At 38.8% G+C, this 16,256-nt stretch overlaps 1 protein-coding gene and 1 non-coding gene across 3 annotated transcripts in view; one reads left to right on the top strand and one right to left on the bottom strand.

The window, feature by feature from the left end:
* NDC1 (NDC1 transmembrane nucleoporin) overlaps nt 1-16,256 on the top strand; it is a 69,588-nt gene that overhangs the window by 11,053 nt on the left and 42,279 nt on the right. For both annotated transcript variants that reach the window (XM_030812996.1, XM_030812997.1), the window contains exons 5-8: nt 2,065-2,203; nt 4,899-5,007; nt 13,938-13,989; nt 15,890-16,025. In XM_030812996.1, coding sequence (XP_030668856.1) covers nt 2,065-2,203; nt 4,899-5,007; nt 13,938-13,989; nt 15,890-16,025 — 436 coding nt within the window. The remainder of the gene's footprint in view (nt 1-2,064; nt 2,204-4,898; nt 5,008-13,937; nt 13,990-15,889; nt 16,026-16,256) is intronic.
* On the bottom strand, nt 13,311-13,413 carry LOC115835266. Its single transcript, XR_004030257.1, has one exon. It is a non-coding gene; the product is annotated as a U6 spliceosomal RNA (small nuclear RNA).

The raw sequence follows: 16,256 nt of genomic DNA, 5'->3' as shown, positions 1-16,256 counted from the left end.
ATTCTGACTTTAAAAATTAAAAAAGATTACTGGGAGCCAGGAGTGGTGGCATGCGCCTGTAGTCCCACTGCTTGGCAGGCTGAGGCAGGAGGATCCCTTGAGCTCAGGAATTGGAGGCTGCAGTGCCCTATGATTATGCCTGTGAATAGCTCCTGCACTCCAGCCTGGGCAGCATAGTGAGACCTTGTTTTTGTTTTTTTTTTTTTAAACAAAGATGATTGGAGTGATCTTAAGTTCTCTATTTTCTACTGACTTTAAAACAGTTTTACCAGCCATCCCATTACTGGGTATATACCCAAAGGACTATAAATCATGCTGCTATAAAGACACATGCACACGTATGTTTATTGTGGCACTATTCACAATAGCAAAGACTTGGAACCAACCCAAATGTCCAACAACGATAGACTGGATTAAGAAAATGTGGCACATATACACCATGGAATACTATGCAGCCATAAAAAATGATGAGTTCGTGTCCTTTGTAGGGACATGGATGAAACTGGAAAACATCATTCTCAGTAAACTATCGCAAGGACAAAAAACCAAACACCGCATGTTCTCACTCATAGGTGGGAATTGAACAATGAGAACTCATGGACACAGGAAGGGGAACATCACATTCCAGGGACTGTTGTGGGGTGGGGGGAGGGGGGAGGGACAGCATTAGGAGATATACCTAATGCTAAATGATGAGTTAATGGGTGCAGGAAATCAACATGGCACATGGATACATATGTAAGAAACCTGCACATTGTGCACATGTACCCTAAAACCTAAAGTATAATAAAAAACAAACAAACAAAAAAAAAAACAAGTTATGTACCAGGAAAAAAAAAAAAACAAAAACAGTTTTACATTATTACTACTGAATACTTGATTTTCTTTTTGCCTCCAGCTACTATTATATAAGGCAGGTTGTTTTTTCCCCCGTAATATCATAAGCTTTCTTTGGTAAAAACTGTCCTGTTGATAAACATTAAATGATAAAAGATTGTGAGTACAGGACTACTATGAAAAAGGAAATTCCAACTGCTCACCATGGATGAGTCTTGACTTCCTTTTTGCACTTCTCTTCCTAATGGAGGTGGCAGTGAAGTTCCAGGGAGCAGAAGGCAGCAGTAAGCTACAAGTTGTTGAAGACATTATAATGCCTATTACAAATACATTTCCTGATGATTTCACAGTCAGAATCTTTAACAAAACTAATCTTCATCATTTTGTAGCTCGGAGTTCAGATAACAGTTAACCTTGAGTCTTACCTCTCATGGAGTTAGATGGTGGGACAGGCCTACAACCTGTGTGCCTCTATTAAAAATTGAGTTCTACTGAATTATGATGTTGGCTCTGTATACCCCCAGATATCTCATAGATGATAGAGATTCTCAAGAAACTCTCAAAGGAGTTTGAGAGCTTGTTGTTTACCAAATAGATCTTATGCTTATAATTAAAGCTATTGTAAAATGATAGGGTAGTGGCTTAAAGCAGTGTCCAGCAGGGGGAGCCTCTTAGATTTGGGAAGCATCAGGAGTTCCTCTTGAGCAGGAGTCCTTCAGGCAGTTCAAACAGATGGTAAGTCCCAAAGCCACCTGGGAGCTGCAGTCTTGTCTGTGGATACAACTCAGGTACAAAGAGGAAAAAAAATCAGTATCAGACATGTATGGGACTCCCTGCTTTAAAGGCCTCGTGCCCCACAAAATCCAGTAGAGATAACACAAACCCATTGTTACGGCATCTCTATCAGGTATATGTAACTTATTTACAGTTGCTCTCAGCCCAGACACTTGTAAGTAATACTGCTTATTATTACAGTAGATATTCTTAATCATATCAGATTTCCAGGGGAACAGAGGTAGAATTAATTAAAGATCAGAGTCTCATGATTCAGGAAAAAAGGTTTTGTTAATCTTGTTCACACTTACTGAAAACGAGCCATCTTGTTAGAATTTGGGACATTTCTTAAGTCATTAAAGTAATTAAGCTTTGCCTTCAGTAAACATTGAGCCTAAAACAGTGATATATGTCCCTGACCATTGAATTAATAACTTAATTTTTTCCCTTCAGCTTTGGTAGCCCTGCTGCGCAAACCTGCTTAAATGAGTATCATCTTTTTTTCCTACTGGCTGGAGCATTTATGGGCTATAGCTATAGCCTCCTGTATTTTGTTAACAACATGAACTATCTTCCATTTCCCATCATACAGGTAAGATCATTTGAGCATTACTTTATGTCAAAATTTGGCTGAGGTAAAATTGCCTTGGTGCATATGTATATAACTGGATTTATCTGATTCATTCAAGATTTGGTAACCAAAACTTAGATCTGAAATCCTCAAAATGCCATTTAGTGAGAAGAGATTTGTCTTCCTGAGACTTCAGCATATTTTTGAGAGTTGTAGCTACCTTTTCCTGTTGCCACTTTCAGAATACCTCTTTGCTACGCTGTTTCCCTCCCTGCTAGGTAGTGGCACTTGCTGTGACCCAGCAGGGTTTGGGGAAGATGATGATGACATTCATGCAAAGTACTCTGTGTAGCTTCTTCTTTTTTTTTTTGGAGATAGAGTCTCGCTTCTTCACCCAGGCTGGAGTGCGATGGCGCAATCTCAGCTCACTGCAACCTCCGCCTCCTGGGTTCAAGCAATTCTCCTGCCTCAGCCTCCACATGCCATCACGCCTGGTTAATTTTTGTATTTTTGGTAGAGACGGGGTTTCACCATATTGGCCAGGGTGGTCTTGAACTCCTGACCTCAAGTAATCCCCCCACCTCGGCCTCCCAAAGTGCTGGGATTACAGGCATGAGCTACCACGCCCAGCCGCTGCCTTTTTTTTTTTTTTTTTTGAGACAGAGTCTCACTCTGTCACCCAGGCTGGAGTGCAGTGGTGTGATCATGGTTCACTGCAACATATACCTGCTGGCTCAAGCAATCCTCCCACCTCAGCCTGCCCGAGTATCTGGGACTACAGGTGTGCACCACTGTGCCTGGCTAATTTTTGTATTTTTTGTAGAGATGGGGTTTCTCCATGTTGCCCAGGCTGGTCTTGAGCTCCTGGGCTCAAGCTATCTGCCTGCGTTGATCTCCCAAAGTGCTGGGATTACAGGTGTGAGCCATTGTGGCTGGCCTGCTGGCTTCTTTTTGAACTTAAGAACCTTTATTTTGGGGATGTGCAAGTAATTTTAGAATATATCACTTACTGTCTCCTATCATTTTCAGAACAAGGCAAAGTTTGTATAAATAAAACAGTTTCAGTTGGTTTGAGTGGTAGAGTATAAACTACCTTTCAGTTAGGTCTTAAAAATGTAATCTGGTAGGAGTCCTTCCTGGAACTGAACCTGGGAGGCGGAGGTAGCAGTGAGCTGAGATGGCACCACTTCACTCCTTCACTCAAGTCTGGCAGAGCGAGACTCTAATCTCCAAAAAAAAAAAAGAGAGAAGTTCATCTTTTATTTTTTTCTTTTTCCTTAGATTCCTTCTAATCATTTATCTTGTTTTCCATTGGTGTTTTAGGGGCAGAGACTGAGAAGGAGAGCGAGGCAGACAACCTTTGTTTCAGAAAACGTGTAGTTTTTTCAAGAAAAGACATTTGATTTTTTTTCTTACTTGATTCCTTTCGCTTAGGTGAAGCTTGTCCAACCTGTGGCCCAACACAAATTCATAAACTTTCTTTAAACATTTTGATATTTTTTTGTGACTTTTTTTTTCTTTTTCTTTTTTTTTTTTTTTGAGACAGTCTTACTCTGTTGCCCAGGCTGGAGTGCAGTGGCTCAGTCTTGGCTCACTGCAACCTCCGCCTCCTGGGTTCAAGTGATTCTCCTGCCTCAGCCTCCCGAGTAGCTGGGATTACAGGCATGTGCCACCATACCTGGCTAGTTTTTGTATTTGTAGTAGAGACGGGGTTTTGCCACATTGACCAGGCTGGTTACCAACCCCTGACCTCAAGTGACACGCCTGCCTCAGCCTCCCGAAGTGCTAGGATTACAGGTGTGAGCCACCACACCCAGTCCTTTTTCTTTTCTTTCCTTTTTTTTTTTTTTTAAGCTCATCAGCCATCGTTAGTGTATTTTATGTGTTGCCCAAGACAATTCTTCTTCTATTAGTGTGGCCCAGGGAAGCCAAAAGATAAGGCACCTCTGTCTTAGATCATTAGAATTTTCAGGTTCCCACTAAGGTACTATTTAGCTGGTTCAGCTTTCTTATCTTTCACATAATTAGAGAGGAAGCATGACTTACTGAGGGTTGTACAGAAAGAGGGAGCACTAGAACTCACAATTCTTGATTCCTAGGCTACTATCTTCACTGCCTCCCATTTTTCTGCAAACAGGATTTTAAAAAATTTAGTGCAAAGGCAGTATGCATTATCTTTAAGATTGGAGGCTCTGAAGCCAGCCTGCCTGGATTGATAGCTCAGATTTTCCTTTTGCTGGTTGATAACATTGGTTGTTATTTAATCTTTCTGTGCCTTGTTTTCTTCATCTCTAAGATGAGGGTAGTAGTAAAAACTCCCTTATAGGGTTCTTATGAGGTTTAAATGAATTCAAATGTGTAAAGTGCTTAGGACGGTACCTGGTACATGGTAAGCAACAAAAAAATGTTAGCTGCTGTTGTTACTGTGTTTCTTGTACTTTCTTCATTCCCACAGTGCTTAGTACCAAGTATGGATTGATATGGTTAATTTTCTTATTTCTGATTTTGTGTCAGTGAGATGTTGAATAATATAAATATTAATTTTTTTAACATCTGAAATAGTTGATGTTTTTGCTTCCGCAATACCCTTTGTCTTCTTTTACAATAATTATGTTTTCTATGTAGACTGTTACAGTTAAGTGCTTGCTTTAAGATGATGTTGAGTGTATCATTTGATTTGGATGTGTCATTTGATTCTGGTTTTTTTTCCCCACAGCAATACAAGTTCTTGCGTTTTAGGAGATCTCTGCTCTTACTAGTTAAACACAGTTGTGTGGAATCACTGTTCCTGGTTAGAAATTTCTGCATTTTATATTATTTTCTTGGTAAGAATTGCTGCTTTTTGATACAGTGATATATTATCTCATAGCCCAGAAAATGTCAGTTACAAAGTCATTCTTGTGTTTTTGTGTTTTCTACAGTTATAGGTATGTGATTAGCCCAACTGACTCATTGTTTAAATTGTCAAAGAGAATGTGTTTAGGAAAATATTGTTGAAGAAAATGTGACATATGCCTATAATGAAATATTATGTAGCCTTTAAAAAGAAGGAAATCTTGTTATGTACTACAGCTTGAATAAACCTTGAGGACATTATGCTAAGTGAAATAAGCCAGTCACAAAAAGACAAATACTGTATGATTCCACTTATATGAGGTATCTAAAATAGTCAAACTCTTAGAAAACAGAATGGTGGTTGTCAGGCTGGAGAGTTGGGAAGGGGTGGAGTCGTTCAGTTGGTATAGAGTTTCAGTTTTGCAAAATGAAAAGTTCTAGAAATCTGTTGCACAAAAATGTGCATATAGTTTACTGTATTGAACACTTAAAGATGGCTAAGATGGTAAATTTTTTTTTTTTTTGACGCTCTGTCACCCAGGGTGGAGTGTAATGGCGCGATCTTGGCTCACTGCAACCGCCTCTTGGGTTCAAGTGGTTCTCCTGCCTCAGCCTCCCAAGTATCTGGGACCACTACCAGGCGTGCACCACCATACCCAGCTATTTTTTGTATTTTTAGTAGAGATGGGGTTTCACCATGTTGGCCAGACTGGTCTTGAACTCTTGACCTCTGGTGATCCGCCCACCTCAGCCTCCCAAAGTGCTAGTATTACAGGCATGAGCCACCACGCTCAGCCTAAGATGGTAAATTTTATGTATAGGCTTTTTACCACAATTAAAAACAAATGCATTCTTTTTTTAAGAAAGAAAAAATACTGTGCATCATTTGGTCATTACTCTATCTAGAAATGACATACTCCTTTTTAGAATTTGTAACTTGATACTAATACAATGTAAATATTTTGTTGGTAGGGGAAACTTGTGGAATTTATTAACATGAATATGAAGCACAAAAATGTAGTTTATTATTTAGTATCATGAATAGTGCAAGGTGAAAACATTAATCTTGTTAGCAACATGTAATAGTTTAAACAAAATCCTACCTTCAGAAATACTATTTTCAGATATAACTTTTTCTGATCCTATATTTTCTATGGATATATATTTTATAAAATTCTTCTCACTGTGTATAGGCCATCCTGTTTATTTTTTTCACTTGTAGTTTATATAGTCCATTTCTACATAGCTCTTATAATTGTCATTCTACTGTAAATCGCTGTAATTTTTTTTATTATTTCTTCTTTCTTTCTCTTTCTTTCTATAAGTTATTGGGGTACAGGTGGTATTTGGTTACAGGAGTAGATTCTTTAGTGGTAATTTGTGAGATTTAGGTGCACCCATCACCCAAGCAGTATACACTGCACCTTATTTGTAGTCTTTTATCCCTCATCCCCCTCTCACTCTTCCTTGCAAGTCCCCAAAGTCCATTGTATTACTCTTATGCCTTTGCATCCTCAGTTTAGCTCCCACATATCAGTGAGAACATACAATGTTTGGTTTTCCATTCCTGAGTTACTTCACTTAGGATAATAGTCTCCAGTCTCATCCAGGTCACTGCAAATGCTGCTAATTCATTCCTTTTTATGTGCATAGTATTCCATCATATATATATATATTTATATATATATATAAATATATATATATATTCCATCATATATATATATATATATATATATATATATATATATATATATATATACAGTTTCTTTATTCACTCATTGATTGATGGGCATTTGGGTTGGTTCCAGGATTTTGCTATTGTGAATTGTGCCGCTATGAATATGTGTGTGTAAGTATCCTTTTTGAATAATGACTTCTTTTCCTCTGAGTAGATACACAGTAGTGGGATTGCTGGATCAAATGGTAGTTCTACTTTTAGTTCTTTAAGGAATCTCCACTCTGTTTTCCATAGTGGCTGTACTAGTTTACATTCCCACCAGCAACGTAGAAGTGTTCCTTGTTCACCACATCCACGCCAACATCTACTGTTTTTTTATTTTTTGATTATGGCCATTCTTGGAGGAGTGAGGTGGTATCGCATTGTGGTTTTGATTTGCATTTCCCTGATCATTAGTGATATTGAACATTTTTTCATATGTCATTTGCCATTTCATATGTCATTGACTATTTGTATATCTTCTGTCTATTCATGTCCTTAGCCCACTTTTTGATGGGATTGTTTGTTTTTTATCTTACTGATTTGTTTGAGTTTGTTGTAGATTCTGGATATTAGTCCTTTGTCACATGTATAGATTGTGAAGATTTTCTCCCACTCTGTGGGTTGTCTGCTTACTTTGCTGACTGTTTTTTTTTTTCCCATGCAAAAGCTCTTTAATTTAATTAGGTCCCAGCTATTTATCGTTGTTTTTATTGCATTTGCTTTTGGGCTCTTGGTCATGAAATCCTTGCCTAAGCCAGTGTCTAGAAGGGTTTTTTTCAACATTATCTTCTAGAATTTTTATAGTTTTGGGTCTTAGGTTTAAGTCCTTAATCCATCTTGAGTTGATTTTTGTATAAGGTGAGAGATGAGGATCCAGTTTTGTTCTTCTACATATGGCTAGCCAATTATCCCAGCACCATTTGTTGAAAAGGGTGTCCTTTCCCCACTTTGTGTGTTTGTTTGCTTTGTCGAAGATCAGTTGGCTGTAAGTATTTGGATTTATTTCTGGGTTCTCTATTCTGTTCCATTGGTCTATGTGCCTATTTTCATACCAGTACCACTCTCTTGTTGTGGTGACTATGGCCTTATAGTATAGTTTGAAATCAGATAGTGTGATGCCTCCAGATTCATTGTTTTTGCCTAGTCTTGCTTTGGCTATGTGGGCTCTTTTTTGGTCATATGAATTTAAGAATTGTTTTTTCTAATTCTGTGAAGAATGATGGTGGTATTCTGATGGGGATTGTGTTGAATTTGTAGATTGCTTTTGGCAGTATGGTCGTTTTCATAATATTGATTACCCATCCATGAGCATGGGATTTGTTTCCATTTGTTTGTGTTGTCTGATTTCTTTCAGCAGTGTTTTGTAGTTTTCCTTGTAGAGATCTTTCGACTGCTTGGTTAGGTATACTCTTAAGTATTTTTTTTTTTTTTTGCAGCTATTCTAAAAGGATTTGAGTTCTTGATTTGATTCTCCACTTGGTCACTGTTGGTGTGTAGAAGAGCTACTGATTTGTGTGCATTAATCTTGTAGCTGGAAACTTTGCTGAATTCTTTTATCAGTTCTAGGAACTTTCTGGAGGAGCACTTACGGTTTTTAAGATAAACGATCATGTCATCAGCAAACAATGACAGTTTGACTTCCTCTTTACTGATTTGGATGTCTTTAAATTCTTTCTCTTGTCTCATTGCTCTGGCTAGGATTTCCAGTACTATGTTGAAGAGGCGTGGTGAGAGTGGGCATTCTTGTCTGTTCCAGTTCTCAGAGGGAATGCTTTCAGCTCTTCCCCATTCAGTATTATGTTGGCTGTGGGTTTGTCATAGATGGCTTTTATTACATTAAGGTATGGCCCTTGTATGCCGGTGTTGCTGAGAATTTTAATCATAAAGGAATGCTGGATTTTGTCAAATGTTTTTTCTGCATCTATTGAGATGATCATGTGATTTTTGTTTTTAATTCTGTTTATGTGGTGTATCACATTTATTGACTTGTGTATGTTAAACCATCCCTGCATCCCTGGCATGAGACCCACTTGATCATGGTAGATTATCTTTTTGATATGTTGTTGGATTGAGTTAGCTAGTATTTTGTTAAGGATTTTAGCATCAATATTCATCAAGGATATCAGTCTGTAGTTTTTCTTTTTTGGTTATGTCCCTTCTGGTTTTGGTATTAGGGTGATGCTGGCCTCATAAAATGAATTAGAGAGGGTTCCTTCTTTATCTTGTGGAATAGTGTCAAAAGGATTGGTACAATTTGAATATCTGGTAGAATTCTGCTGTGAATCCATCTGGTCCTGGACTTTTATTTGTTGGTAATTTAAAATTACCATTTCAGTCTCAATGCTTGTTATTGGTCTGTTCAGGGTATCTGATTCTTCCTGATTTAAGTAGGAATGTTGTATTTTTCCAGGAATTTATCCATCTCTTCTAGGTTTGCTAGTTTATGTGCATAAAGGTGTTGTTCATAGTAGTTGTGAATGATCTTTTGTATTTCAGTGGTGTCAGTTGTAATATCTCCTGTTTTGTTTCTTAGTGAGGTTATTTGGATTTTCTCTCTTCTATTTTTGGTTAATCTTGCTAATGGTCTATCAGTTTTATTTATCTTTTCAAAGAACCAGCTTTTTGTTTCATTTATCTTTTGTATTTTTGTTATTGTTGTTGTTTCAAATTCATTTAGTTCTGCTCTGATCTCAGTTATTTCCTTTTTTCTGCTGGGTTTGGGTTTGATTTGTTGTTTCTCTAGTTCCTTGAGGTGTGACCTTAAATGTCAGTTTGTGCTCTTTCAGTCTTTTTGATGTAGGTGCTTAGGGCTATGAAGTTTCCTCTTAGCACCACCTTTGCTGTATCCCAGAGGTTTTGGTAGGTTGTGTCATTATTGTCATTCAGTTCGAAAAATTTTTTAATTTCCATCTTGATTTCGTTTTTGACCCAGTGCTCATTCAGGAGCAGATTATTTAATTGCCATGTATTTGCATGGTTCTGAAGGTTCCTTTTGGAGTTGATTTCCAGTTTTATTCCACTGTGATCTGAGAGAGTGCTTGATATAATTTCAGTTTTCTTAAATTTACTGAGGTTTGTTTTATGGCCTATCATATGGTCTGTCTTGGAGAAAGTTCCATGTGCTGTTGAATAGAATGTGTATTCTGTGGCTGTTGGATGAAATGTTCTGTTAAGTCCATTTGTTCCAGGTATAGTTTAAATCCATTGTTTCTTTGTTGACTTTCTGTTCTCATAACCTGTCTAGTGTTGTCAGTGGAGTATTGAAGTCCCCCGCTATTATTGTGTTGCTATCCATCTCATTTCTTAGGTCTATTAGTAATTGTTTTATAAATTTGGGAGCTCCAGTGTTAGGTGCATATATGTTTAGGATTGTGATATTTTCCTGTTGGATGAGACCTTTTAACATTATATAATGTCCTTCTTTGTCTCTTTTAACTGCTGTTGCTTTAAAATTTGTTTTGTCTGATACAAGAATAGCTACCCCTGCTTGCTTTTAGTGTCCATTTGCATGAAATGCCTTTTTCCACCCCTTTAAGTTTATTGGGTCCTTGTGTGTTAGATGAGTCTCCTGAAGGCAGCAGATGGTTGGTTGGTGAGTTCTTATCCATTCTGTGGTTCTGTATCTTTTAAGTGGAGGATTTAGGCCATTTACATTCAATGTTAGTATTGAAATATTAAGTACCATCAAATTCACCATGCTTTTTGTTGCCTGTGAACTTTGTTTTTTTGCTTTTTGTTTTTGCTTTTCAACATATATTTTTGTTTTATAGGTCCTGTTTGATTTATGCTTTAAAGAGGTTCTGTTTTGATGTGTTTCCAGGATTTGTTTCAAGATTTAGAGCTCCTTTTAGCAGTTCTTGTAATGGTGGCTTGGTAATGGCAAATTCTCTCAGCATTTATTTGTCTGAAAAAGACTATGTTTTCTTCATATATGATGCTTAGTTTTGCTGGATACAAAATTCTTGGCTGATAATTGTTTTGTTGGAGGAGGCTGAAGATAGGGCCCCAATCCCTTCTAGCTTGTTGAGTTTCTGCCAATAAATCTGCTGTTAATCTGATAGGTTTTCCTTTATAGGTTACCTGGTGCTTCTGTTTCACAGTTCTTAAAGATTTTTTCCTTCGTCTTAACTTTGGAAAAGTTAAGATAACCTGATGACAATGTGCCTAGGCAAAGATCTTTTTGTGATGAATTTTTTAGGTGTTCTTTGTTGCTTCTTGTATTTGGATGTCTAGGTCTAGCAAGGCCAGGGAAGTTTTCCTTGATTATTCCCCCGAATATATTTTCCAAGCTTTTAGAATTCTCTTCTTCCTTAGGAACACAGATTATTCTTAAGTTTGGTCATTTAACATAATCCCAGACTTCTTGGAGACCTTGTCTATATTCTCCTATTCTTTTTTTCTTTGTCTTTGTTGGATTGGGTTAATTTGAAGACCTTGTCTTCAAGCTCTGAATTTCTTTCTACTTGTTCAGTTCTATTGCTGAGACTTTCCAGAGCATTTCGCATTTCTAAAAGTGTGTCCAAAGTTTCCTGAATTTTTGATTGTTTTTTCTTTAAGCTGTCTATTTCTATGAGTATTTCTCCTTTTACTTCTTGTATCATTTTTTTGGATTTCCTTGCATTGGGCTTCGCCTTTCTCTGGTCCCTCCCTGATTAGCCTAATAACTAACCTCCTGAATTTTTTTTCAGGTTAAGTCAGGGATTTCTTCTTGGTTTGGGTCCATTACTGGTGAACTAGTGTGATTTTTTGGGGGTGTTGAAGAGCCTTGTTTAGTCATATTACCAGGATTGGTTTTCTGGTTCCTTCTAATTTGGGTAGGCTCTGTCAGAGAGAAGGTCTAGGGCTGAAGGCTGTTGTTCATATTCTTTTGTCCCACGAGGTGTTCCTTTGATGCAGTACTCTCCGCCTTTTCCTATGGATGTGGCTTCCTGTGAGTCGAACTGCAGTGATTGTTGTTTCTCTTCTGGGTCTAGCCACCCAGCGAGTCTACCTGTCTCTGGGCTGATACTGGGGGTTGTCTGCACAGAGTCCTGTGATGTGAACTGTTTCTAGGTCTCTCGGCCATGGATACCAGCGTCTGTTCCAGTGGAGGTGGTGAGGGGGTGCAGTGGACTCCATGAGGGTTCTTAGCTTTGGTGGTTTAATGCTCTACTTTTGTGCTGGTTGGGCCTCCTGCCAGGAGGTGGCACTTTCCAGAAAACCACAGCTGTAGTAGTGTGGAGAGGGACTGGCAGTGGGGTGGGGCCCTAGAACTCCCAAGATTGAATGTCCTTTGTATTCCGGTAGGGAAGGACCATCAGGTAGGGGTGGGGCTAGGGCAGTCTGAGCTCAGACTACTCTCCTTGGTCGGGTTTTGCAGCGGCTGCTGTGGGAGATGAGGGTTAGATTCCCAGGTCACTGGAGTTGTGTGCCTAGGAGGATTATGACTGCCTCTGCTGAGTCATGCAGGCTGTCAGGGAAGTGGGGGAAAGCTGGCAGTCACAGGCCTCACCCAGGTCCCAGGCAAACCAAAGGGCCAGTCTCATTCCCACCGCCCTGCAACGGCCCTGAGTCTGTTTCCAGGTGGAGGGCCAGATGGGCTTGAAAACTTGCCTTGGGCTACCCGCCTCCCAGCTGGAAGAGAAAAGAGCTTGGTTCTTGCCTCACCTGTGGAGTCTGCACATTAGATTTGCCCTCTCCCCCAAGTTCTGGCCAGGAGGCTTCTTGCCCTGTTCAAATTGTTACAAAGTTCAGCTGGAGATTTCCTTCTCCCTGTGGAGTTTTACCCCCTGCTCCTCTGATCACCTTCGATGGATCCCTGTGGTACCAGGCAGGAGTGGCCTGCTAGGGAACGCAGCGAGCTCCCAGGGCCTTTCTGCTGCTTCCTCTACCCCTGTATTTTGCTTGACCCTCTAGATTGGTTCAGTTCCAGGTAAGGTCAGAAACTTCTCCCGCAAACAGACCTTCAGCTTTTTCAGTGGGGGTGTGTGTTCAGGAGAGGAGGGTCTTCCTTTTCCACTTCCACAGTTGGGGCACTCACAGTATTTGGGGTGTCTCCCGGGTCCTCAGGAGCAGTCTGCTTCCTTCAGAGGGTCTGTGGGTCCTCTTGGGATTGCTGGTTTCTTCTTGCAGTCCATCTGGAGCTAAAAATCACAACACATGCGTCTGCAAGCCGCCCTGTTTGGAGCTGCAATCTAGTCCTGCCACCCATCTGCCATGATGATTGGTAGTGTCTCTTTTCTTTTAGAGATGGGGTCTTGCTGTGTTGCCCAGGCTAGTCTTGAACTCTTGGCCTCAAGTGATCCTCCCACCTTGGCCTCCCCGAGTACTGGGATTATAGGCATGAACCATCATGCCCAGCCTCATTGCAATGTATTAACCTACTACATGCAGTCAGCCTGGTTGTTCCTCTAGAGTTGTTTATTTGGGCTAGTTTAGTGACTATGATCATTTCCATGATTTGCTCTTTCTCCTGGAACTTCCCTTATGTTCAATTCAAATTTTGTTTTCATCATTACCACTTTTCATTTCTTTGTTGCACTTTGATTTTTTTTTTTGCCAGTTTCTTCTTCTTTTTTTTAATTAAAACCGTTTTTTTTTATGGAACGCTTCATGAATTTGCATGTCATCCTTGCGCGGGGTCATGCTAATCTCTGTATCATTCCAATTTTAGTGTATGTGCTGCTGAAGCAAGCACTGCTTTCCTGTTTTAGCTGTTCATTTTTTAAAAGTATCATTTGGATTTATTGTGGGAAACAAGGAGGCAACACAACTACATGCTTTGCTGACTGTGTCTGTACTGAGTAACACATCTGAGTGACCAATCAGCCACAGACTTTGAGAGAACTGATGGGATTGGGTCACAGATTATAGTGCGCATCTGTTATCTACATCTTGATTTGTGTACTGAAAAGTTAGACGTGCTATATGCAGTCGCTTATAGTTAATATACCACAGTAACTAGAGTTTGAACTGCATTTTTGGGTGACTGGTATTTTTTAACTAAACCATGGTAACTGAAATGTGTATATATCAGAACTGTGCAAAGCAAAGACTGCATGTGTTAAAAAGTATTGTCTCCTACTCATTCCTAATCAGTCTAACATTTTGACTGAGGTCTTGGTGTCTATGTGGCCGTGTCATTGACTTTATATTCTAAAGCTTGACTAAAACTTGTTTTATAACTTTTTATGTTCATAGCTTGGTATTTTTTCCCTTCAGGCTATATTCCCAAAGCTTGGATTAGCACTGCTATGAACCTTCACACAGATGAGTAAGTGATACATAAAAAGTCTAAATTTTAACTCTGTTTCCATTCTTTTAGATGTTTGCTATTTTCCAGATATTTTGTTTAGATTTTGCCTTTAACATTTTTAAAAAAATTGTATTCATTTTTGAATACATATAATTTATATGGTTTAAAATTCCAAAGGTATATAAAAGGGTAAAATTAGCAGGACATGGTGGTACATGCCTGTAGTCCCAGCTACTTGGGAGGTTGAGGCAGGAGGATCGCTTGAGCCCAGGAGTTCAAGGATGCAGTGACCTATAATTGTGCCACTGCACTCCAGCCTAGGCAATAGAGTGAGACCCTGTCTCAAAAAGAAAACAATAATAATAGGGTATAAAATGAAAAAGTCTCCTCCTCTGTCTCCACTCACCCAGTTCTCCGCAGAAGTAAGCAATGATAATTGTTCTTGGATGCAGCTTTTATACTGTACAAAAGTGGATTTCCCGAGGTGCATGGACCAGGCTTCTGTTTCAGTTTCTCCCTAACAATCATTCCTTCTCTGGTGTCTCATGATATATACCAATGCTGTGGCATTATTCTAATTTAGCCTATGAGGAAACCAAAATTGAGCATGCTCAAGTGATCAGTTGAAGGTCACAAGTGGCAGTTGAGTGACAGCACTGGTGTATATTGTTCTAGTTATCTTCTATGCACTTTGCACATAAAGGTTCAATCTGTATTTGCTGAATAAAAGTCAGTTTCTCTCAGTGTTTGTTCTTATCGTATATTCCACTGTGAGGGTTTTTGTTTCATATATGGAATTCACTAATACCAATTTTAGGGAGTGGGAATATTGACATACGTGGTATTTAAGAGATATTATGGTTTCTCACTTTTCAAAGTTTCTAGGCAAAATTTAGTTTTGTCTTCTGCTTAATTGCTAGATATGAAACCAAATGCATGAGTCATTTATTGTTTTGGCCCGGATTTTAAACTAGGTGAAATGGAAAGAGAAAAATAATAATGGCATTTGATAGAAATTTAACAATATTTTTTTCTTCCTTGCACTCAAAAAATGTTTTGTGTGTATGGCTGAGTGCCTGATGTTCTGTCCTTCATTTATGTCAGGGCCTCAGTAAATGTTTACTTAGAAGTTAAAAATAACTTCATCATTGGTTGACTCCCCCAGTGAATGTCAAGCACTGTGCTGGGAACTCCTAATGTAAGCTGTTTTAAAAATTGTAATAGGACTAAGAGGAAGAATGAACATATTATGCCACTCTTATATAGATGAGGAAACCGACGGTGGGACAGGTGGAGTGATTTACCTAATCACAACACTTAGAAATGGCAGAGTCAGGTTCCAATCCTGGTTTTCACAATTGCTGGTTGTAGAATTATAATAACTTTGTTAATTGATCTAGTCAAAGTTTTGGAAAGATGGCAGCATTAGCTTTACTTAGCAATCTAACAGAGTGTCTTAAATTGCTTTAACATTGTTTAGTAGCATGTGCTTTTAATGACTGTGAATCTGTGGTTTGTAGAACATAAGGATAAAGCCGAAATCTGGTCCAGGAGAGGTACTAGTCATGTTTAATGGTTTTGAGGTATTAGACTACAAAGCAACAATAATAAACTTTCATCCAGCTGCTTGTTGTGAGGCTTATAGGCTTAGCTCATTCTTCCTTCGTAGTAAAAGTCAATGAAGATTTTGAACACAAGAAACTGTAGTCCCGATTTAGGTCTGTGCTTCCCTTAAAGCTCCCTCATGTACCTCATAAGAAAGTATTAGGGAAAGAGCTCTATGAGGGTACCAAAGGAGAGGAATCTGTCAACATCGTTATTTAGAAATAATATTTATGTCTCAGTGTGGAGACTTAAGTGTGTTAATATTTAGATTGCATTTTTCCTAGAGGATTAATAGTAATTTCTGTGTTCACAGGCAGGTTCATAGGCCACTTGACACAGTGAGTGGCCTCTTAAATCTCTCGTTACTCTACCATGTCTGGCTGTGTGGTGTCTTTCTCCTCACGACTTGGTATGTCTCATGGATACTCTTCAAAATCTATGCCACAGAGGTATGTTTTTTAAAACACTTTTTGTTAATACTTTTGTGTTTTGGAGTGCACAGTTGATTTTTAGCAGAGCACACTGATTAGCACACCCAAAACCGTTTCCGTAAGTTGGTTTTTGGTCTCTCTTCTGAGACTATTGGGGCCATATCATTTGTAACCACCATTTATGTGGTATTTTTTTTTCAGAGAAACAGTGTGGATATTCACTTAATTTTTGGAAATTAAACTGAATGG

The sequence above is a fragment of the Nomascus leucogenys genome, chromosome 5 (assembly GCF_006542625.1).
Source record: "Nomascus leucogenys isolate Asia chromosome 5, Asia_NLE_v1, whole genome shotgun sequence".
Lineage (NCBI taxonomy): Eukaryota > Metazoa > Chordata > Mammalia > Primates > Hylobatidae > Nomascus > Nomascus leucogenys.
The sequence above is the reverse complement of the archived record's forward strand: the minus strand, read 5'-3'. Positions and strand labels throughout refer to the sequence as shown.